The sequence below is a fragment of the Eretmochelys imbricata genome, chromosome 19 (assembly GCF_965152235.1).
Source record: "Eretmochelys imbricata isolate rEreImb1 chromosome 19, rEreImb1.hap1, whole genome shotgun sequence".
In the NCBI taxonomy this organism is placed as follows: Eukaryota; Metazoa; Chordata; order Testudines; family Cheloniidae; genus Eretmochelys; species Eretmochelys imbricata.
In genome coordinates this window covers 11,127,516-11,154,012 of record NC_135590.1, presented here as the reverse complement: position 1 = coordinate 11,154,012, position 26,497 = coordinate 11,127,516, and the positions used below count along the sequence as shown (strand labels likewise).

General features: G+C 54.4%; 1 protein-coding gene across 3 annotated transcripts; it reads left to right on the top strand.

The window, feature by feature from the left end:
• The first annotated feature begins 350 nt into the window (after positions 1 to 350).
• On the top strand, positions 351 to 26,497 carry LOC144277162 (uncharacterized). 3 transcript variants are annotated; one of them, XM_077837764.1, is made up of 13 exons: positions 351 to 450; positions 1,844 to 2,031; positions 6,218 to 6,286; positions 7,680 to 7,739; positions 12,061 to 12,153; positions 13,305 to 13,477; positions 14,836 to 15,076; positions 16,113 to 16,305; positions 16,966 to 17,159; positions 19,901 to 19,992; positions 20,775 to 20,936; positions 22,892 to 23,081; positions 25,465 to 26,497. In XM_077837764.1, exons 3-13 carry the CDS (start codon positions 6,223 to 6,225, stop codon positions 25,650 to 25,652), a joined length of 1,650 nt encoding a protein of 549 aa, XP_077693890.1. In that variant the 5' UTR covers positions 351 to 450; positions 1,844 to 2,031; positions 6,218 to 6,222; the 3' UTR covers positions 25,653 to 26,497. The 3 variants fall into 3 exon arrangements, with proteins under 3 accessions (XP_077693890.1, XP_077693893.1, XP_077693891.1); XM_077837767.1 differs by lacking the exon at positions 20,775 to 20,936; XM_077837765.1 differs by lacking the exon at positions 1,844 to 2,031 and having other exon boundaries at positions 410 to 450.

The following is a 26,497-nucleotide window of genomic DNA, read 5'->3' as shown; positions in this document are numbered from 1 at the left end:
GAGAAAAGTGGCAGAACAAAAGAGAATGGGGGAGTCGTAACTCCCAGCTTCCCCCTCCCCTGCAAACACACGCACTCCACCCCACTCCCTTCTCTGAGCTGCGGATAGAACCCAGGAGTCCCAGCACCCCCTTCTCTAACCTACTAGACCCCACCTCCCAGCAGTGGGCATGAAACCCAGGAATCCTGACTCCCAGTCATTCTAACCATTGAACCTTATTGCCATCTAAACAGCAAGTAAGTTGCCGTTAAGAGCCCGGAAGTCTCTATTCTGGTTCCCTTTCCTCTCCTGAGCCACCAGCCACTCACAGTGCAGAGGCTATTGCCACAGATATAGATGAATATGATTACCTGTTATCCACCTTAACCACTCTGCCCCGCTGGTTAGTGTCAGCGGTGGGATCAGACCACATTCCCAGCTGCTAACCCAGACCCAGGACCCAGGACCCAGGTAAGAGCCACTCATCTTTATTTGGGGGCAAAACCCATGTCTGGGGATTATGATTCTTCGATTCCCTAAATCACCAAAAGTAGGCAAAATGGTGATAAGTTATTGTGCATGTAACTCTGACTGAGATCAGGGCCCCATTGGGCCAGTCCCTGCCCCACCTGAGACCAGGGCCCTGTTTTGCCAGGCTCTGCACAGGCACAGTGAGAGACGGTCCCTACCCTAAAGAGTTAAAATCGAAGTAGACATAAGGCGGAAGGGGAAACTGAGGCACAGAGAGGGGACACAATGTGCCCACTCTCTTACAGCCGGCCTAGGGCAGCTCCAGGAGCCATGAGTCCCAGTGCAGTGTTTTAGCCACTGGACCACGCTGTCTCATAGTAACTTGTGCTAGCAGTGATAATACACTGCGGGCTTCCCAAACACAGGATGAGAGACAGCCTCTGCCCAGAAGAGTCCGAGTGTAAACTATGGGTATGGGGACTGAAAACTGCAGGGTAACATCGCTCTGAGCAGTTAAACAGCGTGCGTGCCCCACCCCTGAGATGGCTGCAGTTCTCTACTGCTTGAAACGATCAACCAATAGGAGGTTGTCAAGTGATATGAGGTCCTAAAGGGTAGATTCAGAACATGTCTGATTAAATGACTGTTCATAGAGGGAGCATGGTGTTTTTCTTAGAGCAGAGGGATCTGGGAGTCAGGACTCTGGGCTCTATTCCTAGTTCTAGGAGAGAGGTGGGGGTCCAGTTGGTTACAGTGGCAGGGGGCTAGGAGTCAGGACTCTTGGGGTCTAGCCTTGTCTGTTGGAGCAGGGAATCAGGACTGCTGGGTTCTATTCATGGCTTTGCGAGGGGAAATTTATTTTCAGACATACCCTGATCATCAGAGCCTTGCTGGCTAGTTCCCCATTGCCCTGAAATTGTGTGCTCAGAATGGTATGATTACATCAGGATTGGCTCACTGGCTGTAACCAGGGTGTGGACGGAAATAGAGGCAGAGAAGAGACCCAGATAAAGGGTCTTAGGCCTGGTCTACATTACAGACATCTGCAAGAAGGCTGAAGATGGTTCCTTATTCCCAGTTCCTTATTCGTGGTACCAGCTCTTTTTTCATGGTACCAGCTCCTTATTCCTGGTTCCCAGTTCCTTAGTCAAAGGCCCAAATGATTTACAGATACAGCCGCATAAGATAACATTTCATCAAGCCATGTGATTGAATGAGAGAAACATTTAAATGACGAATTACTTAATTATTTATGAATTACATATTCAAGTAAAGCCCTGGGCTTTTATGGCTTGTACGCAGGGCCACCCGCAGGGGAGGGGGGGCAAGTGGGGCTATTTGCCCCCATGAGAATATAGTATTGGATAGTATTGCAACTTTTGTTTTATGGAAGGGCCAGTGGCGTAGCTAGGTGGAGCGAACAGGGGGAGCGATCACAGAAAAGGCACCACCCGCTGCGGCCCTTCTACTCACTTCTCCTGACGGGTCTTCGGCGGCTCCTCGGCAGCGGGTCCTTCAGTGCCGCCGAACACACCTGGAGAGAGTGAAGGACCCGCCACCGAAGACCCAGAGCGCTGCTGGGTGAGTAAAAATTAAAAAGGTGCTTAATTAATTAAAGGGCCTCCGAAATAGCTTTGCCCCAGGCCCCCTGAATCCTCTGGGTGCCCTGCTTGTAGATGACAAAATAAAGCATGAGTCACCCTAATTGACACCTCCCCGCAGCCATCAGGCTCTTCCGAAGGAGCTGGGAATTGCCACTCGCTGCCCTGAAGCTTCGTTCTTGAATAACATGCTGCAAAATGAAATGTCACACACGCACACACCCCTCAATTCCATTTTGTGTTGAGAGTTTGAATAAGGAACTGGGTTTTGACTGGCTGGTATGTGACGAAACAAGTCTCGGTGATATGTCGCCGCAGCTGTGAAGCTGTTCTGATGTCTCTGAGACATGGACCTCCCTGGCTTGCAACATTTTCTTTGTGGAAAACCCGTGGCCCATGTCACCAGCCCTTCCCTTCAGCAGGGTCCCAGAAGCAGCAAATCTGGACGTTTCAGGGGGTTAAGCTGGGGTGCCCATGTCTGCAGAGGGTGGGGACTTGGCGAGTGTTGTGTTTGTCCCATGTGTTGGCTGGTTGTTCTCCGTGGGGGGTTCTGGGAATGGGCTGCAGGCCCCCTGAACTAGCCTGATGCAAAGGTCTGTTTGTGTTTCAGTGAGGCCCTTGTCCCTAGGACCTCTGGCTTGGAGCCATGTTGAGAGTCTGAGGAGTTATTCGCTCCTGTTGGTGAGGGAGGGAGCTGAGCCTTGAGGTTTAGTATATAAGTAGGTGACGTGAACGGGAGTGGCAAACAGTCTGAGTTTCGAAGGGAGTGTGATTCCTGTTTTAAGTATAGCTCTCCACCAGAGAGCAGATATGGATGAAGAGAGAACAAGTGCTGGGACCTACCTTGGACGTGCTATGTTTTCCTTTCTGCCAGAAGACAGAATAGATACCAGGTATATGAAGTGCAAGCTGGTGGCCGTACTGGAGGAGAAGACACATGGTCTGGAAGCATAAGTTGCAAAACAACGAAGACTTCTTAGACAACCAGAGTTGGAAATCATTTTCACAGATGCCACAAGGGGAGGGATCAGTGATAAAGGAATTGCATATAGTAGGAACCAAAGAGGTAGACAGGCTGTTTGTGACCAAGAGGGGAAAGAGCCAGGAAGCATTCAACCCGACTAGAAGTATCAAAACATCTTCAGATATTCAACAAGTCAACTGCGGAAGAACGTGTCTCTGGAGGAATGGAATAGAAAGCTACAGGGGATATACTTGAAGGGTGTCATTGCAGTTTGAAATAAACAGCAACCAAGCCAGGTTCTTCTACCATCCTAAGAATGTAAACAATTGGTGACTCTGTATTAAGAAGAGCTGATGGAGAATTCAGCCATGGAGACAAGGACAATAGGGCAGTGTGCTATCTCCCCGCAGTGAAGATACGAGATGTAACCATAACATTGGGTGGGATTCTGAAGCTGTCTCCACTGATGATGATATGGCATCACACAGAACTACACATATTATAGAAGACCTCAGGCACTTGGAAGGGAGCAGAAGGAAAGGAAAGGCCAGATGATCTTCTCTGAGATCCTACTGGTCCAATGAGCAAGAGAAGGCAGAAAATGCTGGAGGTGAGCTGTTGGCTGCATGACCAGTGTGAGGCTGAAGGTTTTGGTTTTGTGGAACACTGGGCCACATTCCAGTGGGAAAGAGGGCTGTACAAACAGGATGGTCTGCATCTCACAACTAGGGGGACTAATCTTCTCTGTTGGAGACTAGCTGGAGCTGCTCTGAGGGCATTAAACCACCAGTGCAAAGGGGAGGGTGCTCATAAGACTAATGCTGTACAAAACTTAAACTCAAGATGTCCTGACCAACTTGAACCGTTGTGGCAAAAAAGTGAAAAGAGATTTTTCAATTGCTTCCATACCAATGCTAGGAGTCTGTGTAACAAGTAGGAGGAATTAGACATTCTCATTGATGAGGAAAAAATTTATATACTTGGCATTACTGAAACCTGGTGGGAGAACCCACCTGATTGGTTATAACCTGTTCAGGAAGAAGAGAGTGGGTAAAATAGGTGGGTTGGTGCAGCTGGCACTCTCCATTAAAGCCACCATAACCTGTGTTAGTTTTATTGCTAACTCAGAACTACAGGATCTTGCATGCATGTGGATCCACACGCTAACAAACAAAACCAGGGATGGGGTCTGTTACAGGTTACCGAATCAAACCAGAGAGCAGGATGAGTTACTCCTTACAGATGGGTGTTTAATATGTTGGCTGAAGTGTTGTTATAATGGGGCAGTTCTATTTGGGAGACATATGCTGGAGCTCTCATGCAGCTGGTGATAAAACCTCATTCCAGGTATTAAAAATGGTAGATTTATATTAATTGCAGGACATATTGCACCCAACATGAGGTAACTATGTTGGTCCTCATTATGACAGATCAAGATTAATCAGTCATGGAACTGAGTGATGGTGGTTGCCTAGGGACCAGTGATCGTGACCTGATTATTTCACTATGGACACACAGAGGGCAGGCCCAACCCATAATATATGCACTTGGTGCTTCAAGAGGGCTGATCTCTCAAAGATGAGGAACATTTTGAGTGAAATTGATTGGGAGAAAAAATTAGAAAGAAAAATGTGAATGAAAATTGAGACTTCTTTATGAAGATTTTATTAGATGGACAAAAAAGCCATGCTACCAGATCAAGAAAGAGGACAACTTTGGTCAAAAGTCCATTCTGGTTCCGTGCTGAAGTGGAGGCAGCATTTAGAAATTTAAAAAAAAACAGCATATGATATTCGGAAGAAAGAGGACATAGCAATCAATGTAAATGAGAAGTTATGATGTGTAGAAAATTGATAAGGGAAGCTAAAGACATCACAGAAAATCCATGTCTGGCAGGGATAAGGAAAATAAGGAGTTTTAAAAGAATATTCTGAACTAAAAAATCCCAACAATGGTATAGAGTATAGGCATATTACTAGATGGAGATAGTAAAATTGTTAATAATAATGCAGGAAGGGTTCAGTAAATATTTCTGTTTTGTATTTGGAAAGAAGCAGGATGATGTATTCATATCATGAGGATTGATGAACTACCTTGTTCCAGCTCATCAGCAGGCCCTAATAACTTGGACCCAGGAATCCTAAAAGAGTTGGCTAAGGAGATCTTTGTTCCTGGGAAATTCCAGAAGACTGGAAGAGTACTAATGTTGTGCCAATATCAGAAAAGACAAGCTGTATGACCTGAGTGACACTAGACCAGTTAGCCTGATATCAGTCCTAAAGCAGAGAGGCACAACTCACCCCACTTTGCTCTAGGCTGACCCTTTGCAGACTGACTGCTCAAGCCCCAGATTGCACACTTCCCTACAGAGACCCATAGCTTGCAAGCAGGCCCTGGAAACCTCTTACTGTTAAAGTGATAGCTTGTTGTGTTTGCACAGTTTCAATGCACACACTTGTTTCGCTTAGGGGGGCTGGAATAAGGTATACCAGTACAATGTGCAGTGCTGCAGGGAGTGGGGACGGGGGTTCGGTATGGGGTCCTCCCCTTGCAGGCAGAGTGACCCCAATGCCCCAGCATGGCTCTAGGGGGTGCTGTGCTGAAAGGGCAGGGCGCTCAGTAGGGGGTGTTCTCCCCTTATGTGTGGTGCTTGGCTGTTTCTAGCTGAGACACTGAATGAGGACACTGCCCCCTTGTGGATGTCATACCCTGGTGGCTCTTTCCCAAGTGGTCAGGATGTCCCCAGAGCCCCAGTCACATCCCAATGTGGTTAATTCCCTTCCGCCTTCCTAAATCCCCTGGCAATGTCAGCTCCACACAGGATCCTTCTTCTGGTTCTGCCCTGAAACTGCCATCCATGTTGCTACAAGCTGTCAAGCAGCCGGCATGCCCTGCCCCGCCCCAGGGGTGGCTGCATTTCACCTGTGAGGGCATAACCACGCAAAACTGGCCTGCAAAGCATGCTGGGATGGAAATGCAACCACTCCTTGCTCTGTCAGGCAAGTCCGCTGAGCTATGTTCCCTTCCTGGCTTAGAAAATGCTTTACAAGGCCCATAGGTGTAGAATACCTGGTCGTGATGCGGGCTAGAGAAGATGCAGCAGACCCTGTGGCCAGATGCTGATGGAAATGCAGGGACCAGATGAGCTTCCCCAGAGAGATGATGCATGTGATTAATTTCTGGCCCTTTTCCCTACTCCCAGACCTGATGGAAACTCTCTTCTGGAAGAAAATGGCCTCTCTTCTGTTGCCTGCATTTTGCCTTTTGAGCGGTGAGTATAATGTGCACACACACGCGTGCACACAGCCACCGCACACACCTGTGGTCCCCAGGAGGTTTTGTCCAGAGCACCTTAGAGCTGGTCTTTGCTGCAAAACAAAATCATAGAATCATAAAATATCAGGGTTGGAAGGGACCTCAGGAGGTCATCTAGTCCAATCCCCTGCTCAAAGCAGGACCAATCCCCAACCAAATCATCCCAGCCAGGGCTTTGTCAAGCCTGACCTTAGAAACTTCTAAGGAAGGAGATTCCACCACCTCCCTAGGTAACGCGTTCCAGTGTTTCATCACCCTCCTAGTGAAAAAGTTTCCCTAATATCCAATCTAAACCTCCCCCACTGCAACTTGAGACCATTACTCCTTGTTCTGTCATCAGCTACCACTGAGAACAGTCTAGCTCCAGGTGTGTACTTAACGGGGGTGCGCTAATTCGGGTTAAAACAGCAGCAAAGTCACAGCGGCCCGGGTTAGCAGCTCCAGTTAAAACCAACGGGTCAACCCGGACTTGGACTCGAGGTCAAACCCGAGCAGCGGTGTCCGCGCTGCTCTTTTAGCCCCCGTTAAGATCGCAGCTCTTGTTATTGCAGAGTTATCCTGGACTATCCGCGCTGCAAAACGCTACCCATGCCAGATCTGTGTTGCTGTACCCACAATGGTGTGATGCTAGCCCAGGAGCTGGGATGGGTTTACGGGGGGTATCCCTAAGCCCCTCATTTTCGCGGTTTATTTGGTTTGAAATAGCCTGGGAGTTTTTCAGTGTTTATTCCTAAATGTAAATAATGGGTGAGACTTGGTGAAAAATTGAAAAGGAAGGGCAGGAGGTGGGGGTGCTTGGTCCTGACAGGGTTCTGGCTGGCTGGGGAAGCAGACAGGGCTCTGAGCCGTGGGGCTGCGCTGAAGGTACCAGCAGAAGAGTACGTGCATCTTCTCCTGACTCCAGCCACTTCCCGAGCAAAAAATTCCCTGGTTCCCAAAAAGCCAAAATTTGGGTGAAAATCGGTAGAACCCAAATTGTGGCTTTTTCAAAACTATGGGAGTTTTAGGGGGAAAATCAGCAAATGCTGATAACAAAGGGCTTTGAGTGTAACCAAACCCATCTTGGGTTGGCACAACTGATCTTCCCCATTCCCGGTAGGGCCCCGAGTCAGCAAGGCATTTAAGCACATGCCTGACATTAAGCACCCGAGTACCCCCAATGGGATTTCCGTGGGATCATGTGATTAAAGACCGGCTCTTCCTTAACTGCCCGGCTGAACTCTAGGTAGGTGGGTAGCTGATTGCAATGCACTCTAGTCTGGAAAGGTTCCCTGTCTCCTTGCCCCTTCAGCTGGGTTTGGGGAGGGAAATGTCCGATGCCGAGAAATCAGCTGATCATTGTTTTACAGGAGCCGGGTGGACATCTGGATGGGTGGTCCCTGATTTTGGCAACGTCTACCACGTCTCAGGTGAGTGGGCCTGGTACTCTGTGGTCGGGCTCTGTATCGCAGCATGCTCTCCCTCCGGCAGATGGCTGTGGTGCGAGCACCTCCTGGTGACACCTCAACCACGGAAAGAGCGCTGCCCTGCCCTGTGGTAGGAAACACTCGGGATAATCCTGAGCCCTGACCTGGCACCTCTGATCCGTGGATCGTAAGGTGTTGTACTTGCTGAATTAAACTGCTCAGCTGCTCTGGTTAGTGGGGAGCTAGGCTTGTCCCCACTAAGCAGATGAGGAAATTGAGCACATGCAGGCCCCATGGCTTGGAGCCTCCTTGGGGCTCAACAGGCCTTAATGTTAACCAGAGAGATTAAAAACATCCCTTATAAAAACAGCTAGTGTCCTCCAGCAATCTCCCTTCCCCCCTAGGGTGACCAGATACCAAGGGTGAAAAATCAGGACAGAGGGTGGGGGGATAATAGGAGTTGTCAAGGTCCCTCCCCAACGCTGAACTCTAGGGTACAGATGTGGGGACCTGCATGAAAGACCCCCTTGGTTTATTCTTACCAGCTTAGGTTAAAAACTTCCCCAAGGTACAAACTTTGCCTTGTCCTTGAACCCTATGCTGCCACCACCAAGCGTGTTAAACAAAGAACAGGGAAAGAGCCCACTTGGAGACGTCTTCCCTCAAAAATATCCCCCCAAACCCTACACCCCCTTTCCTGGGGAAGGCTTGATAAAAATCCTCACCAATTTGTACAGGTGAACACAGACCCAAACCCTTGGATCTTAAGAACAATAAAAAAGCAATCAGGTTCTTAAAAGAAGACTTTTAATTGAAGTAAAAGAATCACCTCTGTAAAATCAGGACGGTAAATACCTTACAGGGTAATCAGATTCAAAACATAGAGAATCCCTCTAGGCAAAACCTTAAGTTACAAAAAGACACAAAAACAGGAATATACATTCCACCCAGCACAGCTATTTTACCGGCCATTAAACAAAAGAAATCTAACGCATTTCTAGCTAGATTACTTACTAACTTTTTACAGGAGTTCTGAGCTGCGTTCCTGATCTGTTCCTGGCAAAAGCATCACACAGACAGACAGACCTTTTGTTCCGCCCCCCTCCAGCTTTGAAAGTATCTTGTCTCCTCATTGGTCATTTTGGTCAGGTGCCAGCGAGGTTATCTTCTTAACCCTTTACAGGTGAAAGGGTTTTGCCTCTGGCCAGGAGGGATTTTATAGCACTGTGGACAGAAAGGTGGTTACCCTTCCTTTTATAGTTATGACAGGAGCCTATATAAGAAAAAGCCCCAAATATCAGGACTGTGTCTATAAAATCGGGACATCTGGTCACCCTACTCCCCCCACATACAGCAGTACTGCTATGGCAAAAGGGAATGTTCTGGGCCATCACTGTCGGACTTAACAGAGACCAGCAAGTCATCTCTTAGCACTTCAACTCTTCTTTGGCCATAGTGGGAGGACGGGTCTTGTGCTTAATGCACTGGGCTGGGACTCATGGGTTCAATTGTGGCTCTCCCTGTGTGACCTTGGGCAAGTCGCTGCGTCTCTCTGTGCCTCGGTTTCCCCATCTGTGAAACAGGGATGATGGTCCTTTCCAGGGGGGTTGTGGGGATGAATCCATTGCTGTTTTTAGTGGAGATTCTATGGGCTGGGGTCTGCATCAATATCTAGATAGAATCAAATCCTTTCCCACCATTCTCAGCCACAGACAGCCAGACAGACACCATATGGGAAGGGAAAGGAAGCAGAAGAGCCTCATCCCTAGTAAGCATGTTAACAAACCAACTCTCTGCCTGCTCTGTCTCCCAGTGCATCTCAAGCCTGAGTCCCCGATGGAGACTGCGTGGTTTCGTAAGCATTGTGTTTGCAACACAGCTCCTAGGCTTCAGGCATGCAGCTGGATCTGTGCCGCTGGACCCATGCGCCCACACACAGCCCCTTGGGTGCAAGGCTCTGGCCCCTGACTGAGTCCCCAACTCCCCCACGGCAGGGCAGGGACTGTCTTAATGATTCTGTCTGTCAAGCTGTCTCCCCCACACGGCCATCAGCCTAAGCGATAGGTACAGGTGATGGCAGGACTAGCCTGTCCAGCTAGCTCCTCAGACTCACTGGTATCCATTCTGCAGTTAATAATAATAATTAATTAATACCTAGCTCTTATCATCATCAGATCTCAAAGTGCTTTACAAAGGAGAATCAGGATCATTATCCCCATTTGACAGATGCAGAAACTGAGGCCCAGAGAGGGCAGCATGATTTGCCCAAGGTCACCCATCAGGCCAGTGGCAGAACTGGGAATAGAAGCCAGGTCTCCTGAGTCCCACTCCCGTGCTTTAGCCATTAGCCCACACTGCCTCCCCATTAGAGGGAGGCAGTTACTGTATATTACAATTACTGGGAAGTCCTTTTGTTCATTTAAAACACTTCCCAGGAATGGGCACGTGTCCAGCGCTGTTCAGTACCCCAGCCTAGGCTCCTGGGTGAGACTGAAGCTCCAGGGGGTGTTGCCAAGGCTCTAGGCCACACGCCCAGTGTCTCTTGTTAAGGGGAAAAACACAATCAGTGCAGAGCATGGGAAGGAACGGGGGGCGGGGGCGGAAGAGACAGAAAAGCAGCCCCGTAAGCCGCTGGAGCCGTCTAGGAGACCGGAGGGTGGTTCTGTTGTTTACACAATCCGAGGGACAGCTGGGACCTGTTTGCTGGCTCCTTGTTCCAAAACAGCCCCGGTCACGGCCAGCCAGAAAAGGGTCTTTATCTCGCCCTTAGCCCAGACTGCAGCAAACCAGCTCAGCTGACGTGGCTGCGGGAACGGCCTTTCCCAGAAGCCTCCCCTCCTGCATGCATTCCCCTTTCACCGTCCCGGCCTATCCTTCGCTCCCACTCAGCGCGGCTAAGGGCCAGGGGAGGTGGCCAGGGCATCTCTAGGAGCAGCAGAAGGCGTAATTTCTGGCTCAGGCAGACGTACACTTAGAATCATAGAATCATCGAAGATCAGGGTTGGAAGGGACCTCAGGAGGTCATCTCATCCAACCCCCTGCTCAAAGCAGGACCAGTCCTGAATTTTTGCCTCAGATCCCAAATGGCCCCCTCAAGGATTGAACTCACAACCCTGGGTTTAGTAGGCCAATGCTCAAACCACTGAGCTATCCCTCCCCCCCAACCTGCTAGCTGTGGTCGAGGTAGCACCCTAAAAGTAGCAAAGTAGCCACAGCGGCATGGACAGTGGCCCAGACGAGCTGCCTCACATACCTAGGATCCTGGCCAGGATGGCACTTGGGCAGCTAGCCCGTGCTGCCGCGGTGACCCGGCTGTTTTCACTACACAAGCCTGATCGAAGCTGGTGTGTGTACATACTCTAAGCCTGGAAATTACACCTCCAGCCGCAGTGTAGACGTACTCTAAGCCAGCTGGGGGATGAATTGGCCCCCAGTGCAAGTTTGAGCAGCCCTGTGGCTGCTGTGACTTTCATCAGCTAGAACTGTCTCCCATCAACCAGAAATCAGTGAGGGTGTCATGCTCTACCCCCATTCTCTCCCTGCTCCCAACTAGCCCTGTGCCAGAATCAGGGGTGGAGCCAGGAGGGGCTGCCAGTCCAGGGTTTCCCTTCACCCAGGGAATCCTCAGCTCCTCCCTGAGGGGCAACTTTCAGGTCACTTTGCACCACTCTGGCTCTGGATCGCTCATTAAATTAACATTGTAGCTTGCAGGAGTAAAACTTCCGCCTTGTCCGTTGTCTCTGATGAGGGCATCACTTTTCAGTGTCCGAACAGTGAAACTGGCATAACCCGGCCTCTGGAGAGTGCAAAGAGGAAATCACCACCGAGCCTATTCGTGGTGAGAGGTTCTGGGATGGGAAGGAGCGGCAATGCCAAGGACAGTGAAGTGGCTTGGCCTAATTTCCTCTCTGTTAGGCCAGGCTGCTCGGTGGCTGCTTTCGCTGTGGGGTCACAGTGCATTTTCCGAGGGGGGCGCATGGAGCGGCCTGGGTCTCGTTGCGCTGCTCGTCTGTAGCTCAGGACACAGGGAGCAGCCGGGTGCACAAATCTGCATCTCTGGGAGCTCTTGGTGACGGAGGCCGGACTCCTCTGGGTGTGAAATGGGGCAGAAGGGGAATTCTGACCTGGGTTAACGTCCATTACAGGGAGCTGGCCCCAGTGCCCTTGGTGTGCCCAGAGGGCGGCGCCGTATGTGGCTTGAATTGGGCATGGCTGAGCTCATCCCACGTCTGTACGGTGAATCCATACTAGAGACTAGGCTTCAGCCCTCTGTCTCAATGCCATAGACTTGGGCTCATCTGGCTCCTGTTCTGGTGGCCTGCAGGTGTTATCGACCTGCCGTTCGCTGAAATCCAGGAGCCCTTCGAAGCCTGGTACAACCTGACGGGAGAGAAGAGCCGGATCCAGTACTACCAGGGTAGGCGTGCTGGGCACCTGGTCTCTCTCCGCTCCTCACCAGGTGACAGGGCCAGTTCCCACCATTGGGGCCAAACTCGGAGGTGACGTATTGAATGCTGTAAATGAGCCCCAGGAAAACCCCACCCCCCAGCCTGACGTGCCCCCACATCCCACTCCACGAACGAGGGTAGCCTGATTCGACTTGCTGCGACTTGGGGCCTGATCCAGAGCCCAGCGGGAGCCTGTCCATTTACCTCACTGCGCTTTGGGTCAGGGGATGCTCTGAGCAGTGGGGGAAGGAATGAGCTAGCAGAGAGGGGCCCTACATTCCCACAGCTGTTCAGTGTTCCCTTGGCTCCTCTTTCTCCTGGCCCCCTTGGGGTGTGAGCGGGAGCCCCCCCCCCATGCAGAGGGCCGAGTGCAAGGAGGGGGTGCATGTTCCACCTCTGCAAATGGGCGTGAGCTGGAGGGGCTGCAATGCACCCTAGGTGGTAGAGGGTGTAAGTTGCTCCAGGTGGGTCAGTCGCAGGGGTGCCAGAAGCAGGGGCGGGGAAGGGGGAGCACAGGGCCATGCCCCCCCTTTTTACTGGCCATAAGGGCGAGCAACAAGGGGGAGGGGGCAAAAAGGAATGAGTGGGGTGCAGGGAAGAGGCAGTGCAGGAACAGGGCCTCGGGGGGCATGGGCAGTGTGGGGGGGGTCTTGGAGGGCAGCAGGGGGCAGGGCCATAGTTCAGGCACCTATGGCCCCCCCACAAACACATTTTTAGAGCACTTCCGCTGCTCCTGGTCTGTTGTCTCCCTGGCAGGGGAACACCCAGCTCCCCACGGTCTGGTGCTCAGCCCTCGCTTTCCCTCTGCTGCTCAGCCTGGCATGGCTGGGCACAGAGGGGATAATGGGGCAGCCAGGTCCATCATGGCTATGGACTGGCTGCAGGGAGTTCAGCATCACACCAGCTCCCAGGGCTGCTTCCCCATCTCCCCGGGATCTGCCCCAGGTGGGTGTGAAAAGCTACGGACAGCGACGCTTCTCAGCTTGAGAGTTAAACCCTTGGTACCATTCCCCCTTCTCAGCCTGCCCAGGGAGAGGCTAAGACCCCGACGGTTTCTCCCCTTCCCTCACTGGGCCCATGAAATGTCTTGCCCTTCCCGCATCTCTTCCCTGCCTCCTAGGGCAAGTGGTCACCTTCCAATATGGGGCAGAGAGGCTGTTTGGTGCCCTCTACAAGATCACCCCAGAGACCACCGAGCTGGAGCTGAACGTCCGGAAGTGCTTCCGGATCAGCGGCAGCCCCAGGAAGCGTATCTATCCACAGAGCGTCCTCCCCAGGCTGGACGGCTTCAAGGTGAGGCCTGGCAAAAGGCAGGAGGAAACGCCAGTCGGTCGGGTCTTTGGTTCACAGCGAATGGATTCCTTTGGCCTGGGTGGCTTCCTGGTTTAGCTGGGCAGCCCCCACCCCACCAAGGCTTCTTGTAGGAAATGGCATCTCCCCAAAGCTCGTTAGACCCGGCTAAGTCTGAACCAGGAGCCCAGCCACCCCTCATACATGCTCCTCTCCTGTGTCCATTTCCTGGGGGCTCAGAAGAAGCTGAATGCAGGGGACAAGCCTGCGTCTAGTCCCTCCAGCGCTCCCAGTATCCTTTGCCGCGGTCCTGCCTGGGGGGAAGGTGCGGAGGGGCTGACGCCTGGCATTCCCCTAGTGCACCTGGGTGGAAAGCAGCTTCCCAGTTGCTGCTGCTGCTCCTTTAAGGAATGCATAGCCCCCAATCGGGGTGGGGTGGGGGGGGAGACTGAACCCCATTCCCTCCCCCAGGCACCGCAGCTGCTGGTGAAATAACATTCCACCCAGGCGAGCCACTCTCTGGAGGGTCGGTTCCGCCTGGCCGGGAAGCCGAGGGCACAGCTGGCAGTGCCCATGGAACGCCCATCCCAAAGCGGGCGGGACTGGCAGCTCCTCTGTGGGAGCCAGGGCTAGCACTGCTGAGGGACAGGCTGGAGGTGCATCGGCAGAGCCGTGCCCCGTGCCCGGTTGCAGCCAGCGTTCTGTGCGTCAGGCGCCCACCGCCGAAGGCCCCGAAGCCTTTCCAAGAGCGGAAAGCCAGAGTTTTCAGGAATAAATACGGGGACATTTAAGAAACACGTTTTCAGGGGTGGGGGGAATAGACAACAGGGTACAGCTTGGGGAGCGGGGAGCCTTTTCCAGTGATTGGGGCAATTGTCATAACATTGTCCAAGGATTGTGGCTTTATACAACTATACACAACTAAGTATCTGGACACGTACTGCAAGAAGTGCTGCTGTTTGGAAGCATGCTGTTTTTTCAATGGTGGCTCCAGGAAACTGAGGCAGGCCCTGAAATCGTCCTGCATGTTCAGTTTTCATTTTTGAAATATGAACAAATGTGTGCTTTGGTTTTGCCACCCTTCCTTCTGCGCTCTCTTGGGAGCTGGGCGGCTGGAGAGCAGCAGCTGCTGTACCCACCCTCCCCCTCCAGCTCCCCCTCTCCCCAGCAGTGTCCTCTAGTTGGGAACTTGAAATATGGGAACCCTAGCAAAGGGCCTAAAGGCGATCGCAGTATTTTTTGTGATCTCGCGACCCCCCCCACCAGCAATAGCCTTGTGACCCCCTTTTGGGTCAGGACCCCCAGTTTGAGAAACGCTGCCTTAAGACAACACGGTACTGACTGCAACGTCCCCTCCCCAGCCCGTGCGGGAGGAGTTCTACAAAGGGCAGCTCTGCACCGTGTGGCAGAACGTGTCCTACTGGGGCCAGAAGGAGAACGTCTACACCTTGTGGGTGGCCAGCTCCGCCGACGGCCCCGTGCCCGTCCTCTACGAGATGCGGGGCTTCAACAGCCTGCTGGAGTCCCACTACGACAAGTGCAAGATAGACTACAGCGGCTTCACCCACAGCTACCCAGCCGGGGTCTTGGACCTCCCAAGCAGTGAGTGGCAGTTCTCCCTCCTCCCTCCATGCTGTGGAAGTGCTTAGCTGGGGAAATTCCACAGCCAGAGCTCCCGAGCCTGAGCAGGGAGGTATGTGCCCTGAGTCCTGTGGGGACCCAGGGCCGGGATCTCTGAGCCAGGACGCTGCCAGAAGTAGCCCCAAAACATGGCCAGGAGCTGCACTGGGAACATGAGCCCACTGGCTTCACTCCTGCAGACCAGGGAAAACCATCACAGTGTAGTGAGTCAATCAGGAGTGGCCAAGTCTCCACGTGATCCTGTTGGCTGCTACTAAATCTCCAGGGGTTTGCATTGATCAGAGAGGTGGAAACATATGGCTGGTTAATCCTTTCACGGCATGTGCCCCAGCTAATGCTGGTACCAGCAGATCCAGGCCCCCTGAGGAACCATTCAGTCCAACATTCCCACGCACCCACCTTCCCCATGCAACTATGCCCTGCCAACTGGGTGGGAGCAGGGCAGGCCCCTGGTCTGGGGCTGTGTGCATTTACCCCAGAGATCAGCTGAGTCCCACTAGAACGATGGTGTCACTCTCGATTTGTGCCAGTTTGTCCCTGTGTTAAGTGTGTGTTGGGGCAAGAGCGGATGGAGGTTTCCTGTTAAATAGACCCTGAAATGTGGCCCAGCCAGCGCTCAGATAAAGGCAGGGAGATCTGGATTCACACCAATGAGCAGCAATCTTCATGCTAGCACGTCCAGGGGCCCTGGTCCAGAGGGGAGCCTGTGGCTTGTTGACCCCCTGCAGACACGTTGTCTGAACCGCTTCTCACTGACCCATGGGCTAAAGCTGGCATGCTGAGCTTCTCTGGTGGATTTCGCTCTGGGCAAGGAACAAAGGGTTTGTTTCAGGCTGACGTGCGGTGCTCTATGAGTTCTTGGCAGCTGGGTTGTGGGATCTGAGATATTGCAAGTAGGGGGTGGTACAGATACCGGGGGATTGCCGGTTGGTGTCTCTGAGCAATGGCTTTCTGGCGCGTGCTGTAACCTCCCCACTAACCTCCGGCTCGGTCCTAGACATGGAGTGCGAGTTTCCTCCAGGAGACGGAGTGGAGCATCATATCCTCGCCAACCCCATGGGGGATTTCATGGGCAGGCAGGCGGATCGAGGCCATCAGCTGTTCCATCACTACCGGCGGGAGTACAGGAAGGAGTACGGCAGCGAGAAGGAGCTCGAGCGCAGGGCACAGACCTTCATTCACAACATGAGGTGCGGGAGCTCAGATATTGGGGCGAGGTAGCCAGGCTCCTGGGATGCTGGGAGGGGGCAGGGAATGGTGGGGGGCAGGGAATGTGTCATCCCAGATTAGCCTTGTTCCTCTGACCCAGCCTGGATGTGCCGAAGAGTCAGGCAAGCCCAGAGCAACATGGGATTAATTTGATCCTGGCCTTTCCCATAATGTCAGTGTCAGGCCGATGCCAGCGCAGGAAACCTCTTCTTGCCCCGGATGGGTTAGAACCCGGCTCTCCAGAACTCCACCCCTCTGCCCTGCGTCGCTTCTTCTGAGAACTCACAGAGAACCGAGAAGGCCAGAGACAGCTGTGCCCCCCACCCTGCCCCGTGCTCCCCACTCCTAACTAGAATGAAGGCTCCCCGCCATTCACCCTTCTGGCAGTGTAAATGCGACATCACGCCCTGAGTATCTAGCCATCAGTCAGCTGCTGGCTTCATAGCGAGAGGGGAGGAGATGCATGTCTTGGAGCACAGAGCAGTCATCTCCCGACTGTCACTTGACCTAGCACCAAACTGCGGTTATTTAAACGCGCGTGTGAGGTGCTGCTGCAGGGATGTGCCCGGGGTACACCAGGGCTGCCCACCAGCCAGAGCTGCCCAGCTCCTCCTCTCTTCATGGCATCCATCCCCTCCCAGGTACGTCCACTCCAAGAATCGAGCCCACCTGCCCTACAAGCTGGCACTGAACCACCTGGCCGACCGCACCCCGGAGGAGTTGGCCGTGTTGCGGGGGAGGCTGCAGGACCAAACTCCCAACAATGGGCAGCCGTTCCCACTGGCACAGTACGCTGGCATCATCCTGCCTGAGAACCTGGACTGGAGGCTGTACGGTGAGGAAGGCCACCTGTGTCAGCATTGGCCACGCATCCCCAGGGCTACATCACACCCCGACTAACTGCAAAGCCCTTGTTCTCCCGCAGTCCCCTGACAAGTGGGAAGCACCCTCTGCCTCCAGGTGATGCTGAAATGCAGCCCTTAGGCCTGCTAGAGCCTTGGGTGGCTCCCTGCTTTATACCCATGTGACGGAGTCAGGATTCACCACCGCAGCACCTCCCGCTGTCACGTCTGGGAATTAGTTCTGTCCTCTGGGGGGCACCCTCTGCCGGTGGTATCCTGTCTGTCATCTGCTCCCCCATTGGTATCTGGACCCGCAGTGCTCCCTCCTTGGCAACTTCCGCTTCTGGTCACTGCCCTCCAACAGTGCCCCTTAGTCCATCGGGGGGGGGAGGGGAGGGGGAAGAGAAGGGGTTCCTGGTTAACTGCAACTTGGAGTCTAGCCCCTCACATCTGGGGCACGTTGCAGTCCAACACTGCCACTCTTCATCAGCCAGGTGCTATGCAAGAGGAAAGGGGGCCGGGACCCAGGCCCACCCACTACTCTGGGTCCCGGCCCAGGAACCCTCTAGTGGCAGCCTCCCTGCCCTCCTTCTTGTCTCTCGCTCATCTATGCTCCCTGGGCTAATTCCTCTCTGGCCCCTCACACCCTCTAGGCCCCTCCAATCAGGGCCCACAGCTTGACAGGTATTGGGCTGGAGCTTTCCTCAGCTCCCCCAAGCCTGCCCACCACTGCGCTGTCCAGGGTGCTGGGCTCCTTCCCTCAGGAGAGGAACCTTCTCCCTTGAAGGCCTGAGAGAGACTGCCCTGCTTTTCTGCTGCACAGCCTTTATATATGGCTGAGCCTGGCCCTGATTGGCTGCCTCCTGCTCAGCCCTGATTGGCTCTCCCACAGGCCCTCCCTGATTGGCTGCCAGTCCGCGCAGCCGCTCTGGCCTGCCCTAGCCGTGTCTCACCCCACCACAACCCACCTTTCAGCTGCCATCCTGTTAGATGGGGCCTGGATGGAGCTTGGGAGAGGGTGACTGTCCCCTTTAAAGGGCTAAGGGTCAGTTGGCCCCTAATCCATGGCATGTCCCTCTAGGCTTCCTGGGACTCCTTGGGCGGATGAAGGCCTAGGGAAGGGCTGAGGCGGGTGCTGGAGGAGAGGAAGAAGGTCCCAGGGGAATCATCTGTCTCTTTAAGGACCCAGGACCCAGAGCCTTGGAGGGAAGCAGGCATGGGCAGGGCTCCCCCCTTGCAGCCAACCCGGATGAGCCCTGGGAAGGAAGGCAGGATATCTGCTGCCTCCTCTGTTTCACAGCGGGAGAGACACCAGCTTGGGGAAGCAGGGCTGCCTGCCTGCTGACCCCTCCCTGGCCAGGGAGGAAGAGGGCTAAGCAAAGAGAGGTCCAGCTAGGAGAAGCTGCTGTAGGCTACAGCTGGCCTGAACCAGCACAGCCCCTGAGAGGAGGGCTGGGGAGAAGAAGGGTGGGGCTCCCGAGGGTAGTATATCAGAGCCCATGAAAGGGGGAGCCAGGGCTTAGCTCTTGGCTCTGGGAGTCAGTTAATGCAGAGAACCCAGAGGGAGCTGAGGGCAGGGTGCCTGCAGGGCCATCCCAGCTGGGGGTTGCTCTGGAGATGGCGACCCTGGTGTAGGGCTCCTCCTGGAACAAGTTGTTCTATCATAACTCGACAGAGGGGGGCAGCGACGAGCATCACTCCCAGTTCCCAACACTCAGGAATAGTAGGGCGAATTCCCAGGTCAGCGTGGGGGGGAGAAGAGACAGGGTGTGGGGCCCTTTCAGTCCTTTTAGTCTGACGGCTTCAGACTAACCAGCGCTGGCTGGGCTGGGGAGAGACGGCCTGAATTCAGAGAGGAATCCCCTGGGGCATTTAATTCAAACCCTCCTGCTAGCTGTCTTTCCTGCTGTCCCTGCCAGCCGCTTGGCATGTAGGTTACCCAGCATAGGCTGTTGGATGCCACAGCTCCTGGGTGAGTGTCTGGCTGGCAGGGTGTAGGTTGTCCAGGGGTGTGGCTGCCCACCAGCTGGGGGTGTAGACATAACCCGCGCTGGCAAGCTAAAGCTAGCAATGTAGCGGCAGAAGCGGCTAGCCACCCTGGTCGGATCCCATCTGAGACCCTAGGTACGTACTTGGGTGGCTGGCACCTCCTGCCACTTGTCCTACCAGACCGGCACTGCTGGTTTTAGCAGGTTAGCTGGATCAAAGCTAGCGTGGGTGTGTCTCCTGGAGTTGGAAATGACCCCTCCAGCTCTAGTGTCAATGTATCCCGAGTCGTCACTCCCGCATTGAGGGGGCCGGAAGGTGTAACTGGCACCATCTTAGACTCCTCTCTGACTCTGACTTTGGCTTCCCACTGGAATAACCACGAATCCAGCAGTACGAGGGATAGCTTGGTACCAGGAGTGTGATGGAAACTGGACTCCTCCTTCCTGCTCATGACCCACTGAGTCATGTGTGTGGGCCTCTGCTCTCCGGCAAGATGGCCCAAAAGTTTGCCGCTCGCTCTTCATGCTGCATTTCTTCAGGGTAGCGAGGCACCTGGAGTGGGGGAGAAGGGCAGCGAGTGGCAATTGCTAGGGGAAAGGGGAAGAGAAGAATGGCCCTCTCGTGGTACAGAGGCCACGTGGCATGGTAGCTCCAGGCATTCAGGAGCCAGGGAGATCAGAGAGCTGAAATGTGGAAGATCTGAGTTCTCTACTGCAAGTGGCTCATTTCTTATTCTCTCCCGCAGGCGCGGTGACCCCAGTGAAGGACCAGGCTCTGTGCGGCTCCTGCTGGAGCTTTGCTGCTACAGGAGGATTAGAAGGTGCCCTGTTCCTCAAGGTAACAGCCCCGCTGCCTCATCACACCCTCAGCTTGTACGGGCAGGGATCACACCACAGGGTGGAGCAGCCAAGACGCCCCCCGTTGTGGTCTTTCAACACTCATATGTATTGTGGTATCACCGAGATGCCGCAGCTGAGATCACGGCCCGTTGTGCTGGGAGCTGTACGCACACACAGTAAGAGACAGCCCCTGAATTCAGCTGACGCACTGCAGAGACAAGGCAGAGGGTAGGAGAAGGGCAGTATCGCTATCCCCACGTAACTGGTGGGGAAGTGAAGTACAGAGAGAAGAAGTGACTTCCGGGGCCACACAACGAGCCAGGCATCAAACCCAGACCCGCTGTGGGCCCGGCCAGTGCCTTAAGCACAAGCCGCGGCCTCCTTCCCCTTTGCCGAAAGCCTCCAGAGCAGATTAGTTTCTGCTACTGATGGGGGAGTCCCTGCTTTCAGCCCCATGGCTGTAACTCTGCCTGGAGTCCTGCCCCAGGAGCTCCCCAGCGTGAGCAGCTCTGGCTGGCCGCACCGGCATCACTGACGGGATGATGCTCACCCAAGACACAGCTCCCGCGGGCCATGTATTCCAGCCCAGGGATGGAGGGAGAGCGGTCCCCAGAGCATGGAAGGGGTCCCCAGAGCATGCCCATTGGGGGGATGTAGTATCTCCCTGGACGTGGTCTTGGTGAGCCTGTGTGTGATGTCTCAGCCTTGACGTAAAGGGGATGGTGAAGTTCAGGTTTGAGTTCTCTGTGCCCGACCCTGCCCTCCCCCTCTCCTCCCCAGACCGGAGGCCTGACCCCCCTTTCTCAGCAAGCCCTGATGGACTGCTCCTGGGGCTTCGGGAACTACGCCTGCGACGGCGGCCTCCCTTGGCAGGCCTTTAAATGGGTCAGGAAGCACGGCGGCATACCGAGTGCCAAGTCCTATGGGCCGTACAGGGGCCAGGTGAGTCGGGCTGCTCTTCTAGGCACCTGCTAGGGGAGCCGCAGAGAGCATTTATTCTACCTGCTCGAGCAGCGTGCCCCTGCACCGAGTGGGGATGTGACGCGGAGAGCCCCGGAGAAATGCCCCCGGCTGCCAGACGCTGAACTGTGGGCTCCCTTGGCAAAGGGCTGGGGCTGCTGACGGGAGAGCTTGGTGCAGGGCCCAGCAAAGATGGAAGTGGCCTGGGATGCGATCCTGGGAGCAGCTGATTCCCCCTCCCCCCACTCCCACCCCACAGCATGTCTATTGTGCAGATGGTGAGTCTCAGGCATGGTCCTGGGCTGGCTCCTCCCTGGCTGCCAGACAAAGGATATTGTGAGCCTCTGTTCACCAGCCTCCAATGCTCTGACGGGGCTAGAGAAGTCGAAATCCATCCCTCCACTCACCGTGCAGGGCCCTGGCATGAGATGAACCTCCAGCATGCCCTAGATGTTAGCGGGGTCAGACAGAGGTTCATACCTGTGGGCGGATACCAGCGCCCAGAGCCCAGGCTAGGCACTGGGATAGCGGGCGATGAAGCCAATCAGCATCTAGCTAGAATGTGCTCCTGGTGGCTGAATTTCCTGGTGCTCATTGTGGATCCTGCACCACTGAAGCCAAAGGAAGATTTATCATCGATTTCAGTGAGGGCAGGAGGTGGTCCAGAACTAGCAGTCCGAGTTCTGAAGTTATCTGTGGAGTGGATGGGCCACCTAGCACTCGGGCTGCAGGAGGAGAGGGGTGCTGCAGGGCTAGTCTTGCTAACGTCTCAGGGAGCCCAGTCCGTTGTGATACAACTTACTAGCTACGTTCTCCTACCACCGATCCAGAGAGATGGGAGCGGTGGGAGCCTTTATTTCTTCCTTGACATTATAACCAGTTTTAGACAATGCGCAGGGGGCTTTGATTTTACATGGAAGGTGTGATGGGCAGTGGTATAAAACCCTTGGAGGAACTGATAGATAAACAATTGCTTCTGAAGATCCTGACGTCTCCCCTCGCTGCAAAATTCTCGTCCCTGTTACAGAAATCTCAGATCCAAGCAAACCTACCTGCTCCACTCACCTCTGAGTCCTGCGAGTGTTTCTTCTCCACGGCTCCCATTTAGTACTGTAACCCTCGGTACAGCCCCTCTACAGCGTCTGGCTCCCGAGGGCTTTTCCTTAAATGACGAGAGGGGACTTGTAAGGCTCCGGAAGACTAGAACCCAGGTCTGCAGAGTGCCAGGGGATGGGTGTGGCTCTCAGCAGCCCGGCAGAGTTGCAATGAATAAGCCCTGGGAGAACAAGCACCACAGCACCCACCATCACTTCTGATTGGTCCACGTGCACTATTTAAGCATGGAGGGCGTTCCAGGAAGCTGTCTGTGCAGCTTGGCAGCTTGTGGCTTATTGCCACCGCAGGCCCTGCTCTGGTCCCTGATTTGGACCTTGGCTGTGTTCTTTGGCTCTGATTCCTGGCTTGGCTCCTGATCCTTAACTCCGCCTGCAATCCCTGCCTACACTCCTGACTCTGGTTCTGACCTTCGCCTTGACTTCTGCTTTCTGCCTCTGGCTCTGACCCCTGGCTTGAGCCCTGACTCCCGCCAAGCCTTCTTCCAGGTCCTATCTGCTAGGCCTGACCACCCATGTCCCAGCTATGCCAGGGCTTAACAGATGCACTGAACTCTTCTCCTTGCCTTGTGGGGTGTCCCGCTAATGAGCCAGTTCAGCTGCCAGAACCGCTGCTGGTTCTCCCTGGGCTGAGCAGGCAGGAGAGTGTCTGGCTGGCTGGGTTTGAGCTGGCGGCATATCACGGATCAGCTGGCATCCTCTGGCTCTTAGCCAGGCCTGGCCGCAGTGAGGGGGTGGATGGAGGTTGCTCTGTGAGCATTCTGGCTGTACGGGGACACCCAAACCATACTGCTGTTAAACTCCCGCGTCCCGCCTGCCTCCCAGAACGGATATTGCCACTACAACTCATCTGAGCTCCTCGCCAACATCACGGGCTACGTCAACGTCCCGGTCGGCGACGTCACCGCCCTGAGAGCCGCCATCTTCAAGAACGGCCCTGTGGCCGTCAGCATCGACGCCTCCGCCAAGTCGTTCATATTTTACTCCAACGGTGTCTACTATGAACCCCGGTGTGGTGAGTCCAGCCCTGCCAGGCGCGCGGTGCTCCCGGTGAGACAAGTTTGCATGGCTAGGAGGAGAGGCTGTGTCATGGTAACCCTTTGCCAGAGGCTGCTGGATCCCAGATTGCTCAGGAGACAGGGTGGCTGCACACCCCCGTGGGGCAGGAGAGTCCCAGGCTATTCTGTTCCCTCCAGGGTTTTCTCTGCTGGCTCCAGCACCATGAGCCGGGTGGACCTTTAGTGCATCACACTGCTCTCTGCTACTCGGGCACCCCCTCCCTCTCCCAGTGCCTCTTGGGGGCCACACATGGCTGCCAGCCTGGGGGTGCTGGTGCCAACTGCAACTGTACAGAGCCACCTCCGTGCATGGCAGGACATTCCCCCGGATGAAGAGCGCCCAAACAGCACAGAGCCAGGCTGGCCCCCCGATCACTACCAGGCACTCCAAAGGCATGGTGAAGGGAGGCAGCAGAGACCCTAGAAATCCAAGGTCTGGGCGTCCCATTCTGGGGTGCAATCCAGCCCCGTGAGGGCTTGCATCATCACCTGCCCTGCAACCTTGGGCGCCTCACAATGCTTTGCTGTGGTAGCTCCCAGCCATGGCCGCTCACAAACAGCAGGCAGGTCACACCCTGAGTGTCTGTGTACGGCTGCCACGCTGGTCCAGCTACTCTGAGCCCAGCAGCCTGTGAGCAACACTCCAGCCATGCTCTGGCTTCCACCAGCCTCGGTTACTACTCACAGGGTGACCCCAGCACACTCCCAATCCCAGGGTTTTCCCCAAAACTTGTGTTCTGTGTGGCCCAGCCCTTTCCTGGACCGTTCAGCTATTACTGGTCCCCCAAGGGGTCAGTATTCAACAATTTGCTACATTAACTGGAGTTACCAAATAGTTTGGTTTAAACACAGCCCTGGATTAGTTTAGTTTAAAAATAAAATACATTTATTTAACTACAAAGAGGGAGGTTTTGAGGGAAAGTCAGACATGGGTAAGAGAGAAATAAAGCTAAACCACTGTCTGGTAGCTGAAACGTCGCAAGTGAGGCTTGGTTCAAGGTAAAATCGTTACGGCAGGTTTCCAGCGACAATGCTGATCAAATTCTGAAGTCAGGATCTCCCCCAGAGCCAAAGTGCTGGTTCCTTTGTCATCTCAGATGTGTGTGAGAGAGGAAGAGATCCCTGGGGTGTTTTTGCCCCTCACTTTTGCAATCCACTCACCCTCTGGAGTGGATTCTTTTGAGGTTTCCCCCTCAAAGCCATGTTTATTCACACAGTAAAGAAGGTGACCTGGGATCTGCAGGTGAAGGTGGCTCCTTCTCCCCTGTGCATGCTGAAATATAGACTTGCTATGTCTCCAGCCCCAGGACCCTGTTTACTACTTACATGTACATTGAGGTGAACCCACATTGCTTTGTTTAGCCTAGACCTGCTTAACAGCTCTTGCCTAGGCAGGGCTGTGGGGGTTTGAACATGCGCTAACATTGTGCAGGGGGAATTCATAACCTTACATAGAATGTCGCTGCGTATCTTTCACCAGGATGTTATTGACCAGCAAGTTGTTAGTTTTCAAATGAGACCTGACAGGGCATATTTTGTATAAAGATGATCACAACAGTGTGTCGGGGCGAACGGGGGGAATACAGCAGTGCTTTCGGTCACGGTGGGCCCCTGCTTCCATGGCCTGACACCCCAGGATTCCTGCCTCCCTTCTGCAAGCTTTGCCCCCAATCATGCCCCTCCCCAACCTCCCCATGACAGCACTTAGGAAGGTGTTGCATTCTCATGCTTGAAGAATCCCTGATAAGTGGAGCAATGCTCGGGGGTCTTCCAATGCAATGCGCCAGCCCCCTGCACTAAGAGCTTGGCAAGAGCTTTGCATGGGCTCTGCCACCAGGTGGCAATCATAGTCCATCCTAGGTGCCCCAAATAACTTCCCTGGCAGAACTAGGCTAGCCGGGTGGTTGATACAGCCCCTCCCTCTTGGCACGGCCCCATATAAAATAGACCTGACTGTACAACTCTCCAGGCTGCCTGCAGGGGGGCATTTGATTCACACTGTGGGGCGTGGAGGAAGCTATGTCTCGGGAGAGTCCCAACCCGTGGCATCTGATGCAGAAACCATTCAGTGGGGCGCTCTGGGCTGTGGTAGGCAGGAGGTCAGACTAGATGGGCGTAATGGTCTCTACGGGCCTTAGTATCCATGGATCTGCCCCCATGGGGAGTCCTTGCTCGTGACCACTCCAGGGCTGCTGTGGCTGAGGCTGTTTCTCTACATGAGACTTGTCTTTTGGCCTCCTGGGAATGCAAGAGCCCGGATGCCAGGGAGGAGAGTAATCGCAGCAGGTTAATAGCAGCATGAGAAACCCCTTTGCTAATCTCCTTTCCTCTCGGTCGTAGGGAATGCCAGCAGCAGCTTGAACCACGCGGTGCTGGCCGTGGGCTACGGGGTCCTGCAAGGGGAGAGCTATTGGCTCATCAAAAACTCCTGGTCCACCTACTGGGGTAACGACGGCTACATCCTCATGTCCATGCGGGACAACAACTGCGGGGTGGCGATGGCTGCAACGTACCCCATCCTGGCCTGATCTCCAGCCGCTCCTGGGTCAGAGGGAAGCGAGCTGGCTTCAGGATGCTGGTCCTTAGCAGCCTGCCGGGCCTGCTCTTTATCTGTGCTTGGCTTGCGCTCTGGACGGGACCAAGCTATGTGCTTTAGCGCCTGATCCTGCATGGCCTAGGCGCTTGCTCGTTCATGCTGAGTGCCCTGAAATCCCCGGCAAGCCAAATGGAAGCTCAGGGCAACAAGGGCCTCCTGAGGCTGCATCTGCAGGGTCAGCCCCTCTCGCTGGAGCGGATTTCAGCTCAGCCCAGGTAGGCAGACCCGAGCGGATTTTGATCTAGCTAGACGCAGTCTCCGCTAGCCTTGATCTAGCGAGATCAAAGCTGGCTTGAGTAACAAGGCCAGTGTAGCCACTTAGTGCCAGGGGCCAGTCTCCTGAGTACCCCCCACCCCCGGTCTTGACTCCAGCAGCTAGCCTGTGATGCCACCCACGCTGCTGCTGTTACTCAAGCTGGCTTTGATCTAGCTAGATCAAAGCCAGCTGGGCTCTGCCTACAGGTGTGGCATGCTCACCTCCTGATTGCAGCACCCACGTGCGAAGAGCCCTTTGTGGAGCTTTGAGAAGCTTTAGGTGCGCAGCATCCCTGGCACCGGAGAAGTCAGACCAGCTGCTGTGGGCGGGGGGAGCCCTAGCTCCGGCTGGGCACTGAAAGGAGGGGTTCTCTGTGTGGTGCTCCAGCCCCTCTTCCCCTCTCTCCCTGTAGCTGGCTCGCAGTCTGGTGAGTTACAGTAACTAGGGCAACTCCCAGGCCTGCAGCTGGCAAAGAGAAGTAGCTGATGCGACTGATTCTGGTCCTGTCAATAAACTCGCTG